The 19,737-nt window shown below is 39.7% G+C and overlaps 2 protein-coding genes and 1 long non-coding RNA gene across 3 annotated transcripts; 2 read left to right on the top strand and 1 right to left on the bottom strand.

Moving 5' to 3' along the window:
* The first annotated feature begins 5,648 nt into the window (after positions 1-5,648).
* Positions 5,649-8,574, top strand: LOC103507104 (ethanolamine-phosphate phospho-lyase). The gene is made up of 5 exons (XM_026822047.1): positions 5,649-5,893; positions 6,452-6,539; positions 7,557-7,743; positions 7,888-7,907; positions 8,363-8,574. Exons 1-5 carry the CDS (start codon positions 5,750-5,752, stop codon positions 8,500-8,502), a joined length of 579 nt encoding a protein of 192 aa, XP_026677848.1. The 5' UTR covers positions 5,649-5,749; the 3' UTR covers positions 8,503-8,574.
* A 1,770-nt stretch (positions 8,575-10,344) lies between these two features.
* On the top strand, positions 10,345-10,932 carry LOC113466539. Its single transcript, XR_003390911.1, has 2 exons — positions 10,345-10,417; positions 10,740-10,932. It is a non-coding gene; the product is annotated as an uncharacterized LOC113466539 (long non-coding RNA).
* Positions 10,933-16,634: 5,702 nt separating this feature from the next.
* On the bottom strand, positions 16,635-18,309 carry LOC103507103 (zinc finger SWIM domain-containing protein 8-like). The gene is made up of 4 exons (XM_026822045.1): positions 18,179-18,309; positions 17,846-18,052; positions 17,011-17,042; positions 16,635-16,654 (listed from the first exon to the last, which is right to left on the bottom strand). Exons 1-4 carry the CDS (start codon positions 18,307-18,309, stop codon positions 16,635-16,637), a joined length of 390 nt encoding a protein of 129 aa, XP_026677846.1.
* Positions 18,310-19,737: the final 1,428 nt, after the last annotated feature.

The following is a 19,737-nucleotide window of genomic DNA, read 5'->3' as shown; positions in this document are numbered from 1 at the left end:
ACATTTTGCATTTCAAATTGGTTTTCTAGAGGCATTTTACATTTTGCATTTCAAATTGGTTTTCTAGAGGCATTTTACATTTTGCATTTCAAATTGGTTTTCTAGAGGCATTTTACATTTTGCATTTCAAATTGGTTTTCTAGAGGCATTTTACATTTTGCATTTCAAATTGGTTTTCAAAAGCATTTTGCACATCTCTGGTCCTGAGTCGCGAGTTCGGTTCCCGCCTCAGGCGAACATTATCCTTTACAGAACGAACCTTGTTCTCGGAACGGCTGGCTTTCTCCTATCCTGGCCTATCTTTGTTTTCGGGACAATAAGACATTTCCTCTTTAACATCTTGAGAGAAGCTTCGATCATAAACATCTTAAAGGAAGCTTAGATTAAGAGTTAAACTTTAACTTATTATCCTATGTGGTACAAGTATAACATATCAAACATATGTTACAATACATAATATTGACATAGCCAAGTGGTATGTATATTATGATATCAGGAAACACGTGTTCTTAATTATCAAGGTGATCTAGTGAGCATGCTCAAGTAAGGTAGGTGCACCTTAGAGTGGACAAGACACCTACCGGTGTAAAACGACATGCTTCGTGATTAAGGCCAGCCACTCACTATCGGGTAGACCTGACAGATACACCTGATCAGGTCCAGTGAGCATGCTCAAGTAAGGTAGGTGCACCTTAAAGTGGACAGGACACCTACCGGTGTAAAACGACATGCTTCGTGATTAAGGCCAGCCACTCACTATCGGGTAGACCTGACAGATACACCTGATCAGGTCCGCCTGTCAGTTATATTATACCTGAGTGTGTGTGCTCATCAGGTGTCTGGTAGACTTGACAGGCGGACCTGATCAGGTGTACCTGTCAGGTCTACCTGATAGTAAGTGGCTGGCCTAAGCAAAATAGGTAAATGTGATTTCTTCTCGGAACGGCTGGCCTTCTACTACCCTGTCCTCCTCTTCGCTTTCGGGGAGGGTTTCCTCCGTTGTCACAGTGCCCTCTATCAAATATCTTCAAAAGGAAGAAATTTAATTGGTAGAGAAATAATTATATAGTCATGGGTCTATTATTACCTAATTAGTTTGTCGAGGCCGAAAGCGAAGTTCCTTGCTAGCTTGCTTAGGACAAATGCCGAAGATTGTTTAGTTGGCCTATAGGACAAAGACACCTGGTCAAATTTACGTAGCTGCTTTTTGTGTTAAACGTGTTTGCCATGTTTCATCAAAACCGGTCGAACTGTCCGGAAGTTATTGTGAAACAAACCGACCACTATTTGGTACCTCTGTTTCGTCTATTTTAAATTTAAATATTGAAGGTAGGCAATAAGGCATCTACATAGCATCTCAATAGAATAATATCTACCATATTTTATACATTCTACTCCGAAACAAATTCTCTTCTACGAGACTTGTAAATACTTAAAACGAGAAATCTTGGGGATTGGGGATAATCAAGTACCTATTAGGTACCTACCTTAATAATCAGTCTGTCTGAGGTGGTGCCAGATCAACACAAATATCGTTAGCCAAGCTCTCACCTTCAATTTTTGAAGCTTTTGTCTACAATATTCCATTTTTTTTTTTTTTTCTTGAGTGGTTTTATTTTCCTTATGTTTGTGTAGGACCGCGGTATATTCGCTACATTTAGCTTAGAACATCCTGATAGTGAAGTGTTAGTAAGTTTTTTTTTTTTTTTTATTCTCGTTGAGAAAAAAATAATCTCTAAATGTGTCGTACGTGACCACAGTCAGGTAGGTGTACCTATTGAGAGTTCTGTAATTCTGTTTTATTACCTGATTAGGTATAGCTTGAGCCCGTGAATTAATCCAACGTGATAAGGCCCGGCATTAGGCCGGCCACTCACAAACCGCGGGTCTCACAGACCCAAGTCTGTCCGTCTTACCGTGTGTGGCGGAAAAACAGGGTTTATACGCGACCTGGAAAAACTGGAAAAGTCATGGAATCTGAAAATCGGCCAAAAAGTCATGGAATATCGTGAAATTCTAAAGAAAACCTGGAAAATTCATGGAATTGCCACTCGGTCAAAAATTAAAAGTATTGAAATTAAATATGAAGTACCTATTTCCGAAATCTCGATCATGGATGGAATTCGACCTAGCGTCCTCTTGATTATCAAAGCCTATTGTTACTTTGCTAATGCGTCGAGTAATGTTGGTAGAAGTGCATTAGTGCAATAAGTGCGTGTACCACATAATAATTATAACTCTAACTCTAACCTTGGACTGTCCAATTGTGCATTGTATACCTAAGGTACATTATGTACAGATTGCGTGGTCAGTTTTTTTTGTTTTTTTGTTTTTTTTTTTTTTAATGCGTAGGTACCTGTACTTACAGAGTGTATTATAGGTATGTATCTAATACATTATACCTACCTGATATCCACAATACATTATGACGCGTATTAGGAGCCTAGGAATTTAATTGTAGTTAGCACGTTCCTACCGAATGGGATACATCTTGTAGGTACAATGATCTCAGCTTATGCCTGTAGCCCGTGTAGGCAGTAGGTACCTAAAGATTCCAAAATTTTAAAATATATAGAGATAATCGCCTTTTACTTGCTTTTATTGATTTTCTTAAATAACTATGGGTGACGAGCCTTAGGTGTACCTGTCTCTACAAAATCTCTAATCTTAGTATTTTAGTACCTTCCTATGCTATTCTAATATTAAATCGTCCTTAGGTAGTTTAGGGATTACGGGATTAAATCGGGGTTTTTAGGGAATAAAATTACGGTCTATTTCAGTTTCGACACTAAATTTTGCTGTTTAAGCCCCATGTGTTTTGAAGCGGTTCCGAAAATATGGCCACTTTTGAATTAAAACGTAGGTACCTATCTCAAAGTATTTATCTACCTAAGTACTTGTGTTGTAATCCTACGTAGGTCGGTACAGTGTACACCCGCATGGGCTGCATCTACTCAGATTTTAAAGAAACCTCAATGGGTAGGTACTGAGTAATAATAATAGTAATAGGTAGTAATAAAAAAATCAATGTCCTTGATAAATAAATTGGAAGATTATTTCTTAACACCGAACTAAAGTGTATAGGTACCTAGGTATAGCCATCAGACTACCCCTCTAATTTGCTTTTAGTGTGAATATTGTGTCCTAAAAACACGAGTAATAATAATAGTAATAGGTAGTAGGTAATAAAAAAAATCAATGTCCTTGATAATTAAATTGGAAGATTATTTCTTAACACCGAACTAAAATGTAGGTACCTAGGTATAGCCATCAGACTACCCCTCTAATTTGCTTTTAGTGTGAATATTATGTCCTAAAAACATACTTAGGTACCTACGTGTATTCTGCATGTAAGTAAACTGGTAAAGGCATACGACTGTGTGGAAAGTTTTTGCACTCATGTGTAAAAGTCTAACAACCCTTGGATTCTGCATGTAAGTAAACTGGTAAAGGCATACGACTGTGTGGAAAGTTTTTGCGCTCATGTGTAAAAAAAAGTCTAACAACCCTTTCGTAGGTACATTATACTCTTAGCCGTCGTATACCTATTCTTTGAAAGGATATTTCTGTTTTGTGTAGATAGGATGCAAGTGTCATGTCCCATGCCCTCCTAAACAGAACGCTATCCTACTTTCTACTTGACCTATTTTCTCGCCGTTTCAAACACACTCGTGCCCCGAAGTTTGTCTAGACGAGAGGAATGAGAGGATGTGGGATTTTTTTTCCTTTTGTGAGGATAGTTGGGTATAAATTTTACGTAAGTTAAATATGTATCTTGAGATCACATTATTTTGATTGTGTAAAAAAAATAATGGGAAACCAGTTGCTTGAAGGTAAAATATCATCGACAAGTTGTCCTAATTTAGACTTTTTTAAAGAGATTTGATAGAGGGATGTCTGGCTGAAGGACGTTAAACAGGGAGTATACCAGCCTGAATACCCTTTGCTAAAGAAATAGCCAAGGTTGAGTGCGAAGGGCATCCACTCGTATCCCCCTTATTAATCTTTGACAGAGGGATGTAACTGCTTAGGTCTCATTGTCCCGAAATCGAAGGGAGAAGAAAGACAGGATAGAGAAAAGCCAGCCGTTCCGAGAACGAACATTATCCCATCAACATAAAATCCGCCCCCAGGCGGGAATCGAACCGACGGCCTAGCGCTTACAAAGTTTGAGATGTATACGACTCAAATTTGAGAATTTAAAATTTTTACTCCCTAGTGGTCATAGTTTCGGAACCGCTTCAGAACATAAGGGGCTTAACTGCCAGATTTTACGGTCTATTTCAGTTTCGACACTACTGTTTAAGCCCCATGTGTTTTGAAGCGGTTCCGAAAATATGGCCACTTTTGACTCATAGTTTCGGAACCGCTTCAAAACATTACGGTCTATTTCGGTCTATTTCAGTTTCGACACTAAACTGTGCTGTTTAAGCCCCATGTGTTTTGAAGCGGTTCCGAAAATATGGCCACTTTTGACTCATGTTAGGGCTGATTGAGCGGCTGACGGAAAAAGCCGACCCCGTCTGTACAAAGGAAAAAGCGAAGAAAAAAAAGAAGATTTGATAGGGGGAACTGTAACTGCTATCGTCCCGAATGGTGGGATTCGAACCCAGGACCTTCTGCATGGCAAGCAAGCGCGTTACCACTGGACCAACCGTGCCCCAAAAAACTTTCGACCCCACCGGAAATCGAAACCGGGACCTCCGGCGTGCAACCCACTCTCTATTATTTTGCAGGACTCAGAGCGCTGATGGCTCGCTATCCCCTGATAGGAGATGTGAGAGGCATAGGACTATTCGTTGGCGTGGAACTTGTCACCTGTAGAAAGCAGAAGACCCCGGCTACGTCAGAAGCTCAACATGTCATTACCAGGTAAGCATTGTTGTTGTTTTTTGTTTTTGTTGTTAACGTCATTGACAACGTTCATTCACTCATCTTCCAGCCAGCCTAGTTAGCTTAGTTGGTAGTGCGTCTGCCTTGTAAGCGCTAGGCCGCGGGTTCGATTCCCGCCCGGGGCGCATTTTATCCTGATGGGATAATGTTCGTTCGCGGAACGGCTGGCTTTCTCCTATATCCTGTCTTCCTTCTCTCTTCGATTTCGGGACGATAAGACCATAGCAGTTACAGTTTTTCTTCTTAGGGGATCGGCGTTTTCCATCAGCCTCTCAATCAGCCCTAGGGTGATTGCTTTGGGCTGACATTTGGTTTTGGCTACAAATTTTACGAGTGGATGCCCTTCGCACTCAACCTTTGCTATTTCTTTAGCAAGGGAAATTCAGGCTGGTATACTCCCTGTTTAAATTCCCCAGCCAGACTAAGCTGGTCTACTCCCTGTTTGACGTCCCCCAGCTAGACAGCTTTACTGTGTTTTCTTTACATGAATTAATTCTGCAGATTTTTTTTTTTATTTTGGGCTCCTTATTTCTCTTTGCAGGCCCCCTGTCCGGATGTCTACCGAGGTAAATACCCAGCGGATAAATATCCTGATGAGGATCTAGGCGTCAAATATGCCCAGGACGTACAGGACCTGATTGAGGCCATGGGTCGCAATGGAAAGCGCCCGTGTGCCTTCTTCGCGGAAAATCTTTACACGAACTAATTCTGCAGATTTTTCTTATTTTGGGCTCCTTATTTCTCATTGCAGGCCCCCTGTCCGGATGTCTACCGAGGTAAATACCCAGCGGATAAATATCCTGATGAGGACCTAGGTGTCAAATATGCCCAGGACGTACAGGACCTGATTGAGGCCATGGGTCGCAATGGAAAGCGCCCGTGTGCCTTCTTCGCGGAAAGTCTGCAGTCGTGCGGAGGCCAAATCATTCCCCCGGCCAACTATCTGCGAGAGGTGTACAAGCATGTACGAGCGGCCGGGGGAGTGTGTGTGGCTGATGAGGTATTCCTATTTGTGTGTGTGTTTTATTTTTATTTATTAAAAAAAAAGGTTTATTTATTATTCACACGCTAAGCAGCAAGGCCATGTGTGAAAAAGAGGTTTGATAGAGGCAACTGTAACTGCTAAGATCTTATCGTCCTGAAATCGAAGAGATGGAAGACATGATAGGAAAAACGAACATTATCCGTTCAGGATAAAATCCACATATGCCTTATAAGCTCTAGGTCTCGTGCTGCATTCCCATCCGTGGCAAACCTTATCCTTAAGAGATAAGGTTCGTTTCTTTCGATCTCGGCAAGGCTGTGAACTAGTTAGGCTTGTTTCGACTGCGATAGACTGCGGATATAAAGGGAATTTCATTTGATTTTAGGTACAAGTTGGATTTGGCAGAGTGGGAACACACTGGTGGGCATTCCAGCTTCAAGGGGACGATATCATTCCCGATATGCAAACCTTATCCTTAAGAGATAAGGTTCGTTTCTTTCGATCTCATAAAGGCTGTGAACTAGTTAGGCTTGTTTCGACTGCGGATGTAAAGGAAATTTTGTTTGATTTTAGGTACAAGTTGGATTTGGCAGAGTGGGAACACACTGGTGGGCATTCCAACTTCAAGGGGACGATATCATTCCCGATATTGTAACAGTGGGTGAGTTTGGGGACATAATAGCAATAGTGCTTATTTAGACCTACTGCGCGGATAGGGCTGAAAAGTCCCTTTACTCCAGCAGTGGGCTACTACTATTATTGTGGTCAAATTCTCAAATTATATTGAGGATAAAATTCCATACCTCACTGAAAAGTCCCTTTACTCCAGCAGTTGGCTACTACTATTATTGTGGTCAAATTCTCAAATTATATCGAGGATAAATTTCCATACCTCGGCTGGGATTGAACCCACGCCCTCCTGTTTGTCAGCGCGAACGTCTTGTTTACTATATAAAGCTATAAGGTATCAGAGACTTACACTCTGAATGGGATCAACTGACATGGCCGGGTGTGATTAGGACGTAAGCCTAATAGGTACATCAGGCAAGCGCGAACGTCTTGTTTACTACTTAAAGCTATAAGGTATCAGAGACTTACACTCTGAATGGGATCAACTGACATGGCCGGGTGTGATTAGGACGTAAGCCTAATAGGTACAGATTGTTCAGATGGTGGGTAAAACCCCCATCACTAAAAACCTTATTATAAAGTTAACGTTAAATACCTGAGAAAGGTGAACTCTTTTCAAGCTTTCAAGACAAAATTTTGACTATAAATAGTGGGAAAACTGTTAATTTTGTTCTACTACTCTTTTCATATTCTTCTACTCAAGTAAGTATATACCTACTCACAAATTAATAGTTCACAAATGAATCAAATGAATTACGTATACTCTATACTGCTAGCATAGGACTGAAAATTCCCTTTAATTGATTCACTCCGATCTTATTCCCAGGGAAACCAATGGGGAACGGGCACCCTGTGGCTGCCGTCATCACGACCAAAGAGATAGCCCGACTATAAATAGTGGGGAAACTGTTAATTTTGTTCTTCTACTCAAGTAAGTATATACCTACTCACAAATTAATAGTTCACAAATGAATCAAATGAATTACCTATACTGCTAGCATAGGACTGAAAATTCCCTATAATTGATTCACTCCGATCTTATTCCCAGGGAAACCAATGGGGAACGGGCACCCTGTGGCTGCCGTCATCACGACCAAAGAGATAGCCAAGAGTTTCCAGGAGACCGGCGTGGAATATTTCAACACATACGGAGGTAATCCTGTATCTTGTGCGGTGGCCAATGCTGTCATGGAGGTGCTGGAGACGGAGAACCTGCGGGAACATGCCTTGGATGTGGGAAACCAGCTACATACCCCCAAGAAAGAGAATAATTAAAAAAATCACTCTGAACTTTTGTTTTGTCAAGTATGATTAATTAATAATCACGTTCAGTGCAAGCCTATCTACTCTCCCATTCAATTTTCCCCAATATATGTTAGTGGAAACCAGTTGCTTGAAGGTAAAATATCATCGACAAGTTGTCCTAGTTTAGACTTTTTAAAGAGATTTGATAGAGGGATGTCTGGTTGAAGGACGTTAAACAGGGAGTATACCAGCCTGAATACCCTTTGCTAAAGAAATAACCAAGGTTGAGTGCGAAGGGCATCCACTCGTAAAGTTTGTAGCTAAAACCAAATGTCAGCCCAAAGCAATCACCCTAGTTAGGGCTGATTGAGCGGCTGACGAAAAACGCCGACCCCGTCTGTACACAGGGAAAGGCGAAGAAAAAGAAGAAGATTTGATACGGGGAACTGTAACTGCTATCGTCCCGAATGGTGGGATTCGAACCCAGGACCTTCTGCATGGCAAGCAAGCGCGTTACAACTGGACCAACCGTGCCCCAAAAAACTTTGACCCCACCGGAAATCGAAAACGGGACCTCCGGCGTGCAACCCACTCTCTATTATTTTGCAGGACTCAGATCGCTGATGGCTCGCTATCCCCTGATAGGAGATGTGAGAGGCATAGGACTATTCGTGGGCGTGGAACTTGTCACCTGTAGAAAGCAGAAGACCCCGGCTACGTCAGAAGCTCAACATGTCATTACCAGGTAAGTATTGTTGTTGTTGTTGTTGTATTTGTTGTTAACGTCATTGACAACGTTCATTCACTCATCTTCCAGCCAGCCTAGTTAGCTTAGTTGGTAGTGCGTCTGCCTTGTAAGCGGACTGGCAGTCTCCAGTGAACAAGAAAACGAAATACATCTGTCCTACAACATCCATCATCCCCGGGGCTCTGATAAACCTGCGAGACTCACCAACATCGAGTAAAGAGCCTAATCCTCGTCTCTATTTTTCAATCCCCAATTTCGCAGAGAAGAGTACGAACCTTCCCACATCCTCTTTATTTAAGGTGGTAGGATTCTTCTAAAAGAGTCTTCCACCCAGTCCCTGAATCTGTTTTGTATCTCTTGCCTTCACAGTGGGTCATTGTCATCCGGCCGTGGTGAAGGCTGCGTGCACCCAGCTTGCCCTACTCAACACAAACAACCGCTTCCTGCACGACAACCTGGTATTGTGTGCCAGAAAGTTGGCATCCCTGCTGCCAGATCCACTGAGCGTGTGTTTCTTTGTCAATTCGGGCAGCGAGGCGAACGATCTTGCATTGCGCCTGGCCCGCGTCCACACCAACAATGATGACGTCATCACGCAAGACCAGTAAGTATGGAGGTGCTGAATAGATTTTTTCTGTAAAAATAACTGTTCCTAATGAATGATACTTTTTAAAAGCGGTGTGATAGAGGGAACTAGATATACCTTAACTGCTGAGGTTTTACCGTCCTGAATTCGAAGAGAGAAGGAAGACAAGGGAGAAAGCCAGCCGTTTCAAGAACGAAGTGTTTGGGAGTATACTCTAACTCTCTAACTGCTGAGGTTTTACCGTCCTGAATTCGAAGAGAGAAGGAAGACAAGGGAGAAAGCCAGCCGTTTCAAGAACGAAGTGTTTGGGATAAAGGCGGGAATGGAACCCGCGACCTACAAGGCAGGCGCGCTACCCTCCGCGCTAAAGGCCCGTTCTTATTTGTCATGAGTTTCACGTTTTTTTTTCGAATGTCCTGTAGGCAATGTAATTTAAAGGAGAGTGTTCTCACTTGCACAAGATATGAACGACAAGTGTGGACGGACCTTAATTATAGGTAATAGTTTTCATGAAAGAGACATAAATTTATTGTAATAAGTTAGTAAGTACAACCTGATATGTTTTCTGTTCCCAGTGCATATCATGGACACTTGTCTTCTCTCATTTTCCTCGCCTTTTCCCGTGTTCGGACAGGGTCGGCGTTTATCGTCAGCCTCTCAATCAGACCTAGCTACATTGATATTTCACCGTACAAATTCAGACAGTTTGGGCCCTCCGCCAAGAAAGATTGGGTCCACGTGGTAAGTTAATTATCTTCTTCTTCTTCTTCTTCTTCTTCTTCTTCTTCTTCTTCTTCTTCTTCTTCTTCTTCTTCTTCTTCTTCTTAAAAAAAAAAACTCATCTTCCAGGAAGGTGGCTGCTGCCACAGGGTTGGTCCTGCTGCCAGGTAAATCATACAAGGTAACAACGGAGGTTTTACCCGAATTCGAAGAATCGGATGGGGGAGGTGGGTCTCTCCGAATGGAGGCTTTAACACCAGTCAATAAAAACCTTCGGGTAGATTTCGGCAATATTTTTTCATCCCTTAGAAGGCCTGTTAAGCTAACAGCCTGTTAAGTTTCCTTTGATTTGTATAGGCTTAACAGGGCTGTTAGGGTCTAAAACGTATTTTGGTGAAACCCACTCTTAGCGGTTATACAGTGACGTAACCACGTAACACTAAAAATAGAAAATAAAAAGTTCCTTTCAGGAAAAGGGCTACTCTTGATTTTTTTTTTTTTTTTTTTTTTTTTTTTGTAATTTTTTCTTTTTTTTGGGTTGCTCTATTTGGAAAATGTGCTGGATGAACTGACCAGTGAAACTGAGATCAAGAAACTGAAAGTCGATGATGTAAGTGACATTTTTTTCAAAGAGGTTTTTTATTTATTTATTTATTTGCACTCTAAGCAACAAAGGCCAAGTGTGGAAAGAGGTTTAATAGAGGGAACTGTAACTGCTAAGGTCTTATCGTACCGCCATTGAAGAGAGAAGAAAGACAGGATAGGAGAAAGCCAGATGTTCCGAGAATGAACATTATCCGTTTATATTGTATTTTTTTTTCTTCACTTTTGATATATTGTTTTAAACTGCTCTTGTATTTTACTTGGAAATGAAAATTAAATTAAAATAAATAAATAATGATAACAGATGATTTGACTATTCCTTGTTTCAGGAGCCTGCTGTCATTTCTGAGACGAACAACAACAAGGCTCAAAAATAGAGGAGAACTGTGTAGTAATAAATGTGATGTTGTAATAATAAATGTGATATTTATGTTGATGGGAGGAATACGTTCATAACGAAAATAACTAGATGCGTACATAGATACCTACCGATCCTGTTTTTATGATAACAAAACAGACAAATATACGTATGGTGGATAGGTAGATTTATGTTAATTTCATGTTGAAATATATTTTTTATTATAATGATCGCTTTTTTTTAATTTCTATGTACCTTATATTTTACTGTCTTATTAATAATTTATTGTTTACTCGAATAGAGAAAATGAAGATATCAATATTTTATATTAGATGACCAATATTGTATGGGAAATTCTCTAAGTACTCGTACGTCAATGTGATTTTGCTAGACGCAGTGATCAAAACGCTATCGTTCTAATCAGGAAGACGTGGATTGAGACCCCTCTTCTAGGCAGATAATCAAGTAGAGAGCTTTGACCGTGAAATAGCTGGTGAAAATTGTAAACCTTATTAAACCACGTGAATCACCTTTTGTATAAATCCAAGTTGTATTATTGTTTTATTGCACAAACGTAAGTACAAAATAAAATAGAAATTATCGCTTTTTTTACTTTCTATGTACCTATTATTTTACTGTCTTATTCATAATGTATTGTTTACTCGAATAGAGAAAATGAAGATATCAATAATTTTATATTAGATGACCAATATTGTATGGGAAATTCTCTTAAAAGTACTCGTACGTCAATGTGATTTTGCTAGACGCAGTGATCAAAACGCTATCGTTCTAATCAGGAAGACGTGGGTTCAGACCCCTCTTCTAGGCAGATAATCAAGTAGAGAGCTTTGACCATGAAATAGCTGGTGAAAATTGTAAACCTTATTAAACCACGTGAATCACCTTTTGTATATATCCAAGTTGTATTATTGTTTTATTGCACAAACGTAAGTACAAAATAAAATAGAAATATTTAATGAGAAATTAAAACCGAGTTCTTTTTTCCCCCTTATTAATCTTTGACAGAGGGATATAACTGCTTAGGTCTCATTGTCCCGAAATCGAAGGGAGAAGAAAGACAGGATAGAGAAAAGCCAGCCGTTCCGAGAACGAACATTATCCCATCAACATAAAATCCGCCCCCAGGCGGGAATCGAACCGACGGCCTAGCGCTTACAAAGTTTGAGATGTATACGACTCAAATTTGAGAATTTAAAATTTTTACTCCCTAGTGGTCATAGTTTCGGAACCGCTTCAGAACATAAGGGGCTTAACTGCCAGATCTTACGGTCTATTTCAGTTTCGACACTAAACTTTGCTGTTTAAGCCCCATGTGTTTTGAAGCGGTTCCGAAAATATGGCCACTTTTGACTCATAGTTTCGGAACCGCTTCAAAACATTACGGTCTATTTCGGTCTATTTCAGTTTCGACACTAAATTTTGCTGTTTAAGCCCCATGTGTTTTGAAGCGGTTCCGAAAATATGGCCACTTTTGACTCATAGTTTCGGAACCGCTTCAAAACATAAGGGGCTTAACTGCCAGATTTTACGGTCTATTTCAGTTTCGACACTAAATTTTAGGGTTTAAGCCCCTTGTCTTGAAGCGGTTCCGAAACTATGGCCACTTCAAACTTTTATGGTTCGGCAGCGGTTTTATGATATTTAATTGAAGGAGGGAAAGAAGAAGCTAGTTAGAGAACTTATTTTTACTGAATTTTGAAGCTGGCCCCTTCAAATAATAATCTACAGCCCACGTCACCTATTCTTCAACGTCCGAAAGAAAAACAGGCGTTTGACATTGTATAGAATGTTTTTTTGTATATATATTTGTGTGTTGTATATAATATATATTTTTATATTGTATAAGATAAAATAAATATAATAATAATAATAATGTAAAGACTTAAATCTAGAAAGTAATGTATGTCGTGTAAAATAACGAAGAATAACTCTTGACTAAAAGACCAAGTTCAATGAATTCATGATTCCAAACACAAAGTAAAAGGAATTTAAAGGCTGAATGAAACAGCATGGGCATTTATTTCCTAACCGTTTGACTCTGAAAGGTAAAGATTTGGAAGATTTGACAAAGAAGTTAATTTCTCTAATGGTTTCAGGTTGAATTTTTAGTTCCTTCCAGTGAACAAGAGCAAGAACTTCGTGGTCACAAGAAAGCAGACGAAACAGCGATTTTCATAAAGATATCGATAGGAAGGAAGGAAAGGTAGGAGAAAGGGATAAAGGCAAAAAGGATACGGGATGAAAATGACGGAAATTTAGGCACTTAGATAATTTTCATAAATTTCTGGGCTTTGAAATTTTTAACCCATCTCTAGGACTGAACTGTTCCAGGCGTTTTGATTTAAGGGAGAAGGAGAGGAAGTCAGCCGTACATTGAGAGCAAATGATTAACAAATCGGCAAAACCCACGTCTAAATGTGAAAGAGAAACAATATTGAGCAAAGACAAGAGGAAAATGAGATATTGGAGGAGTCAAACGGCTGTTTGTACGAGTATCTACGTGAAACCTGTATAGAGGGTGTCTATAGATTTATATAGCTTTTAAAAAGTAGAAAATAAAAGTCCAAACATTTTTACAAATTCCCCATATTTTCACAATCACCGAAACAAATTTCTCCAGAAATAATCGCCGTTCGAGAAGCCAAGAATAAATAATTTCACCATTCGGGTTAGTTCGAATGTGTTCGGGATAATAAGCACATGTTCGATTTCCTTCACATATCATGTTCGGGATCAGTCGTAAATTTTCGGGGATTCTCGGCGAATTTATGTTCGATGATAGACCGAAACAAATTTCCGCAGAAATAATCGCCGTTCGAGAAGCCAAGAATAAATAATTTCACCATTCGGGTTAGTTCGAATGTGTTCGGCGCAGAAATAATCGCCGTTCGAGAAGCCAAGAATAAATAATTTCACCATTCGGGTTAGTTCGAATGTGTTCGGGATAGTAAGCACATGTTCGATTTCCTTCACATATCATGTTCGGGATCAGTCGTAAATTTTCGGGGATTCTCGGCGAATTTATGTTCGATGATAGTGTCAATGAGGGGTTAATAATACAGGGTGAGATGAGAGAAATACGTACAGGGGCATTCGAAATGATCTCGATAAATAGAGAATTCGACCACAATAATAGTAGTGGTACCTGCCTCGGTGGTGTAGTGGTCAAGGCGCTCGCCTGGTAAACAGGAGGGCGTGGGTTCAATTCCAGCCGAGGTATGGAATTTTATGGTGGTCTAAGAAGTCACCCTATAAAATGGTTGAGTTTTAATTATTTTCATTTCCAAACCTATTAGGATTAACCTAACAATAAGAAACAAGTGGTCTAAGAAGTCACCCTATAAAATGGTTGAGTTTTAATTATTTTCATTTCCAAACCTATTAGGATTAACCTAACAATAAGAAACATTTATTAATGAAATTCTCTTCAGAGAGATATGAGAGATTTGAGTCTAGGGACATTCAAGACCTCCCTGGTTTATATGAAAAACTCACAGTGAAAGAAAAGGTCAATGGTTAGGTGAAAGAGCATCTCACCCTATATAATTTGAACTAGAATTAGCGCATCTCAATATGTTCAATCCATATAAAACTCATGAGGGTTTATATGCCATATAACTCATGAGGGTTTATATCGAATAGATGGGTAAAAATTTCTAGAAGTTCGAAAAGTTGGGATTAACTTCGCAACGACTTTCTATTGATTGCAATAACTTCAATATTTAGACTGCCAAAGTCCTTTTTCGCTTGAGGATTAAAACATTTGAGGAACGCCAACCCTAGAATGTTAAAAGTACGAGCAAAAAAGAAGGAGTTGGTTCACTAGAAATTGAGTTGAACCGAAAGGACTTTTATCTCGAGTGACTTTCTCGTGCTAAGATTTCTATTCGCTCAAAAGAGAGAAATATATTTCTAGTTTTTTTTTTTTTTTACCATGTCCGATAATTTGGCTCTTGGCTAATGATATTGACAAGAATTGCTTTTGAAAATATTATTTTGTGTGTTTAAAATGTAGCTTTAAAAAGCTTAAAACTAATACATATTCGTATATGTACCTAAGACATTTTTTTTCAGGACTATGTTCCGAGACTTGAAACCAACCAATCTGTGGTAATTCTGAAGAGGACTGAAAAATGACGAGCAAAATTTGCATAGCGATATTTTTATATACAAGAGATGAAAAGGTCAACCGAGATTTAAAAGTCCTCTAACGATTCAATAGAAACACATCCACAAACAAATAAAACACAAAATATTGTTTATCTTAGAAGGGGGGAAAAGAGAGTACTTAAGAGTTAAATTTATCAACTAGAATTAAATTTTTTACTTATTAAGTTTAAAATTGATTACCTAGCAGTTGAAATATTTAAAATAAAAATGTCAAAAAGTTTTAAAAAAAAAAAAAAAAAAAAAAAACAACATTTTTGTCCGTTTTCATCAATTTTTGTTGAAATACTTTCCTGCCAATTATTACAAGGTACTGACCAATTCATTTTAGACTGGTCTCGAGATTGGCAGGTCGTTGGTTCGACATGACAGGACAGACCATAGGGTAATCGGATTTTAATATCTTAAGGGTTTTTACTATTATTTTTATTAAAGGTTTTTGTTGAGACAACAAATTTCTATGAAACAAGAATCAACGTTTTAAAAAATGAGCTGGTTTAACTAGAAGGGAGAGCCTAATCTTGCCCGAAAGAACTTGATTAAATACCCTACTAGAATAGGAACAGAAAAAAAAAGTTTGGAACTCATTATAGACTTGTTTGGAGGTCACCCTATGGTTTTTCAAATTTTCGACATTACTTTTTTTGTACATCCTGTAAAACCCTAGAGTTTTTTTTCTCAATGGAACAACTGCTATTTTCAGCAACCTCTTGCCTGTGTCATGTCCTAGCATGTCCATTCAGTAGTACCCATACCACGCGTTCAGTTCTAGCTTCAAGAGCATTGGATCATTATACCCCTATGGTTTTTCAAATTTTCGACATTACTTTTTTTTTGTACATCCTGTAAAACCCTAGAGTTTTTTTTCTCAATGGAACAACTGCTATTTTCAGCAACCTTGCCTGTGTTATGTCCTAGCATGTCCATTCAGTAGTACCCATACCACGCGTTCAGTTCTAGCTTCAAGAGCATTGGATCATTATTATACTAAGAATGGGACCGTGTCTTCAGCGACGTAGCTCTGAATAGACTAAGTACAAAATACTAAAAAATAATAGAAAATGAATTTCCTCTGAGAATCGTTGAACGTAGCTCTGAATAGACTAAGTACAAAACACTAAAAAATAATAGAAAATGAATTTCCTCTGAGAATCGTTGACACTAAATAATAGAAATTTAAAACCAATATGTTTATGTTAAGACACTGAAGGTGTAACGTTGAGGAAAAAAAGAAGAAAGAGAGAGGGAGAGAGAAGCTTTAAAATATTTATATGCTTAAACTAGATTTAAAAATAGAATGAATGAACACAAAAAAGTTGTTTAATTCTAGAAGAAGAAAAAAAAAATAATAATAAAAAATACCTCTAAAACATAAACTATCCTTAAGCTTAATGTCTAGACTCTAAGAAACTATCTAAGTTTATACATGCACATTGTAAAATACCTCAATAGGGGGAGAAAAGAAAAATAAATAATGTTTGAAAAAAGATAAAAAATACCTCTAAAACATAAAACTATCCTTAAGCTTAATGTCTAAGAAACTATCTAAGTTTATACATGCACATTGTAAAATACCTCAATAGGGGGAGAAAAGAAAAATAAAGCTTAAAACTAATACATACTCGTATATGTACCTAAGACATTTTTTCAGACTATTTCCGAGACTTGAACCAACAATCTATGTAATTCTGAAGAGGACTGAAAAATGACGAGCAAAATTTGGCATAGCGATATTTTTATACAAGAGATGAAAAGTCAACCGAGATTAAAAGTCCTCTAACGATTCAATAGAAACACATCCACAAACAAATAAAACACAAAATATTGTTTATCTTAGAAGGGGGGAAAAGAGAGTACTTAAGAGTTAAATTTATCAACTAGAATTAAATTTTATAATTACTTAAGTTTAAAATTGAATTACACACATGGCCGTGATGCTTAGCGTGTAATCAAATAAATAAAATAAAATTGAATTACCTACAGTTGAAAATGTTTTAAGATGTCTAGAAGTTTTAGAAAAAAAAAAAAAAAAAAAAATTTTTGTCCGTTTTTACGTAGATGCTGCACAATGAGGGCCGGAGTGTTCCTGTAAGCAATTGAGTAGCTTGAGTTTTTAAAGGTTTTCATTTTGTAGAAAATGTCTCGTAAGCGCTAGGTCGCGGGTTCGATTCCTGGCCGGGGCAAATTTGGGCCAGCCACTCACTATCAGGCAGACCTGACAGTTACAGCTGAAAAGGTCCGCCTCTCATGTCTACTTGAAAGCTGATAAGCACACACATCAGGTAGACCTGACAGGTACGGCTGAAAAGGTCCGCCTCTCAGGTCTACCTGAAAGCTGATGAGCACACAAACTATCAGGTTGCGGGTTCGATTTCCGGCCGGGGCAAACTGGGCCAGCCACTCACTATCAGGCAGACCTGACAGTTACAGCTGAAAAGGTCCGCCCCTCATGTCTACTTGAAAGCTGATGAGCACACACATCAGGTAGACCTGACAGGTACGGCTGAAAAGGTCCGCCTCTCAGGTCTACCTGAAAGCTGATGAGCACACAAACTATCAGGTACGTCTGAAAAGGTCCGCCTCTCATGTCTACCTGAAACCTGATGAGCACACACACTATCAGGTAGACCTGACAGGTACGGCTGAAAAGGTCCGCCTCTCATGTCTACCTGAAACCTGATGAGCACACACACTATCAGGTAGACCTGACACCTGATCAGGTAGACCTGACACCTGATCAGGTATACCTGATAGTAATTGGCTGGCCTCAAGAGAAAAGAAGTAAAAAAAAAAAACTTTCAACTATAAAACCTCTTAAAAGAACAGGTCCAAGAAAAAACAAGCGCTTTTTTTTTTGTCGTCTCTGGGAATCGAACCGGCGTCACTTACCTGCTGAGATAATGTGCCGCCTCGAACGCCACATCGTGCAGAACGAACGGGGAGATAATCGAGTTGACCGCGCACACACAGAACTGGTGCAAATATTGCGAGCCCAGTTTGGCCGCTATTCGGAGCAACCACTTGACGTCTTCGCCGTACGGGGGGTTGCGGGCGTACTTGGCCTGGGGGCGGTCGTCGTGCACGCGACGCGCCAGGGTGTCCATAGCAAGCATGCCCACCCGGTATGCCGACAGGAGGTAGCGGAACTGTTGACGCGGTACCTGGACACAGAGAGTGTGAAATGTGTTAGGCCAGCGGTCGTCGTGCACGCGACGCGCCAGGGTGTCCATAGCGAGCATGCCCACACGGTATGCCGACAGGAGGTAGCGGAACTGTTGACGCGGTACCTGGACACAGAGAGTGTGAAATGTGTTAAGGTAGAGACACACTACAATCACGTCACGCGAAGTCATGGGGAGTCAGAAAGATGTAGTTCAAAATTTTCCCATAATATTGTAGGTGATTTCGTTCAGGACAGTCACACTACCATCACGTTACGTGACGTGATAGTAGTTTGTTTCTAGCTTTAGACATCAGTTAGTGATGAGGACTGCAAGTAAGTACCGTATGTGCGGAATGTCACTGTAAATCTACTGAGGTCTTTAGAGAAGGGATTCAATACTAATGAAACTACAAGCTAAACGCCGACTCACATTAACCTTACCCACCCTGAGTGGGACCAAGAGAAATCAACACCCATCCGGATATTAACCGCGCGCAACGTTGGTTAACTTCAGTGATCCCTCGTAGCAGAATAAAGATTTTTGTCAGCCATACACCGGGGTGATGGTCTTGAGCCATATTTAATTGGCTCGTACTAGAACCTAGTCAACCATCGCATCGTGAGGATTTGTTCTTATTCTAAATTTTATAATTGGTGATTCTCATGATTTTTTTTTATTATCTCAGAAAAAACTATAAAAATTTAAAAAAATATTGAGACTAAAACGAAGAAAATCGGGCGTACTTGGCCTGGGGGCGGTCGTCATGCACGCGACGCGCCAGGGTGTCCATAGCGAGCATGCCCACCCGGTATGCCGACAGGAGGTAGCGGAACTGTTGACGCGGTACCTGGACACAGAGAGTGTGAAATGTGTTAGGCCAGCCACTCACTATCAGGTAGACCTGATAGGCGGACCTGATCAGGTGTACCTGTCAGGTCTATCTGATAGTGAGTGGCTGGTCTTAGACATTAGTTAGTGATGAGAACTGCAAGTAGGTACCTACACATGTATCGTCTGGCAAGGAAACGTTAAACTGAGCGTAGACCAGTGTCTAGCTGTCGGACTATAAACAGGGAGGAGAACAGCTAGCCCTGAACAGCCTAGCTAACTAGCAGTTCTTCAAAGGGTTCTCTCTGCTTTTAAAGAACAAGCACAAGTCCTCACAATGGTTCACTGCAGTTCAGGACGAGCCAATTAAACATGACTAGAGACCATGACCCTAGTATATGGCAGGTGAAAAAGATATCCTTTTTTTATTCTGCCATCACCATTCGACTACAGCTGAAGCTGCTACTACAACATTTGGGGCTTATTCTTTAAATTAGGAAGTGTTGCAACTTTCTGGTTACCTGTTGATGTTGAGGGGGCAGATGAGGTCGAACTTGTTGATTTGAAAAAAGAAAAGATAGATTTTGAAGGACAAAGACATCAATTGGCTAAAATATGGGGTAAGCCGAGGGTTAACTCTGATCCAGGAGGGACTTAATCGCTGGAATAAAACGTGATTTAGAAGTCATCAAACTCCAACACCCCAAAATAAAATGAGAAGCAGAATTTAGCTTCGGGTTTTGTACTCTAATTGATATTATCACAATCTCATAGCTGCAATGGAACTCC

This window comes from Diaphorina citri, unplaced genomic scaffold (genome assembly GCF_000475195.1).
Source record: "Diaphorina citri unplaced genomic scaffold, Diaci psyllid genome assembly version 1.1 scaffold288, whole genome shotgun sequence".
In the NCBI taxonomy this organism is placed as follows: domain Eukaryota; kingdom Metazoa; phylum Arthropoda; class Insecta; order Hemiptera; family Psyllidae; genus Diaphorina; species Diaphorina citri.
This window is presented reverse-complemented; position numbering and strand designations above follow the sequence as displayed.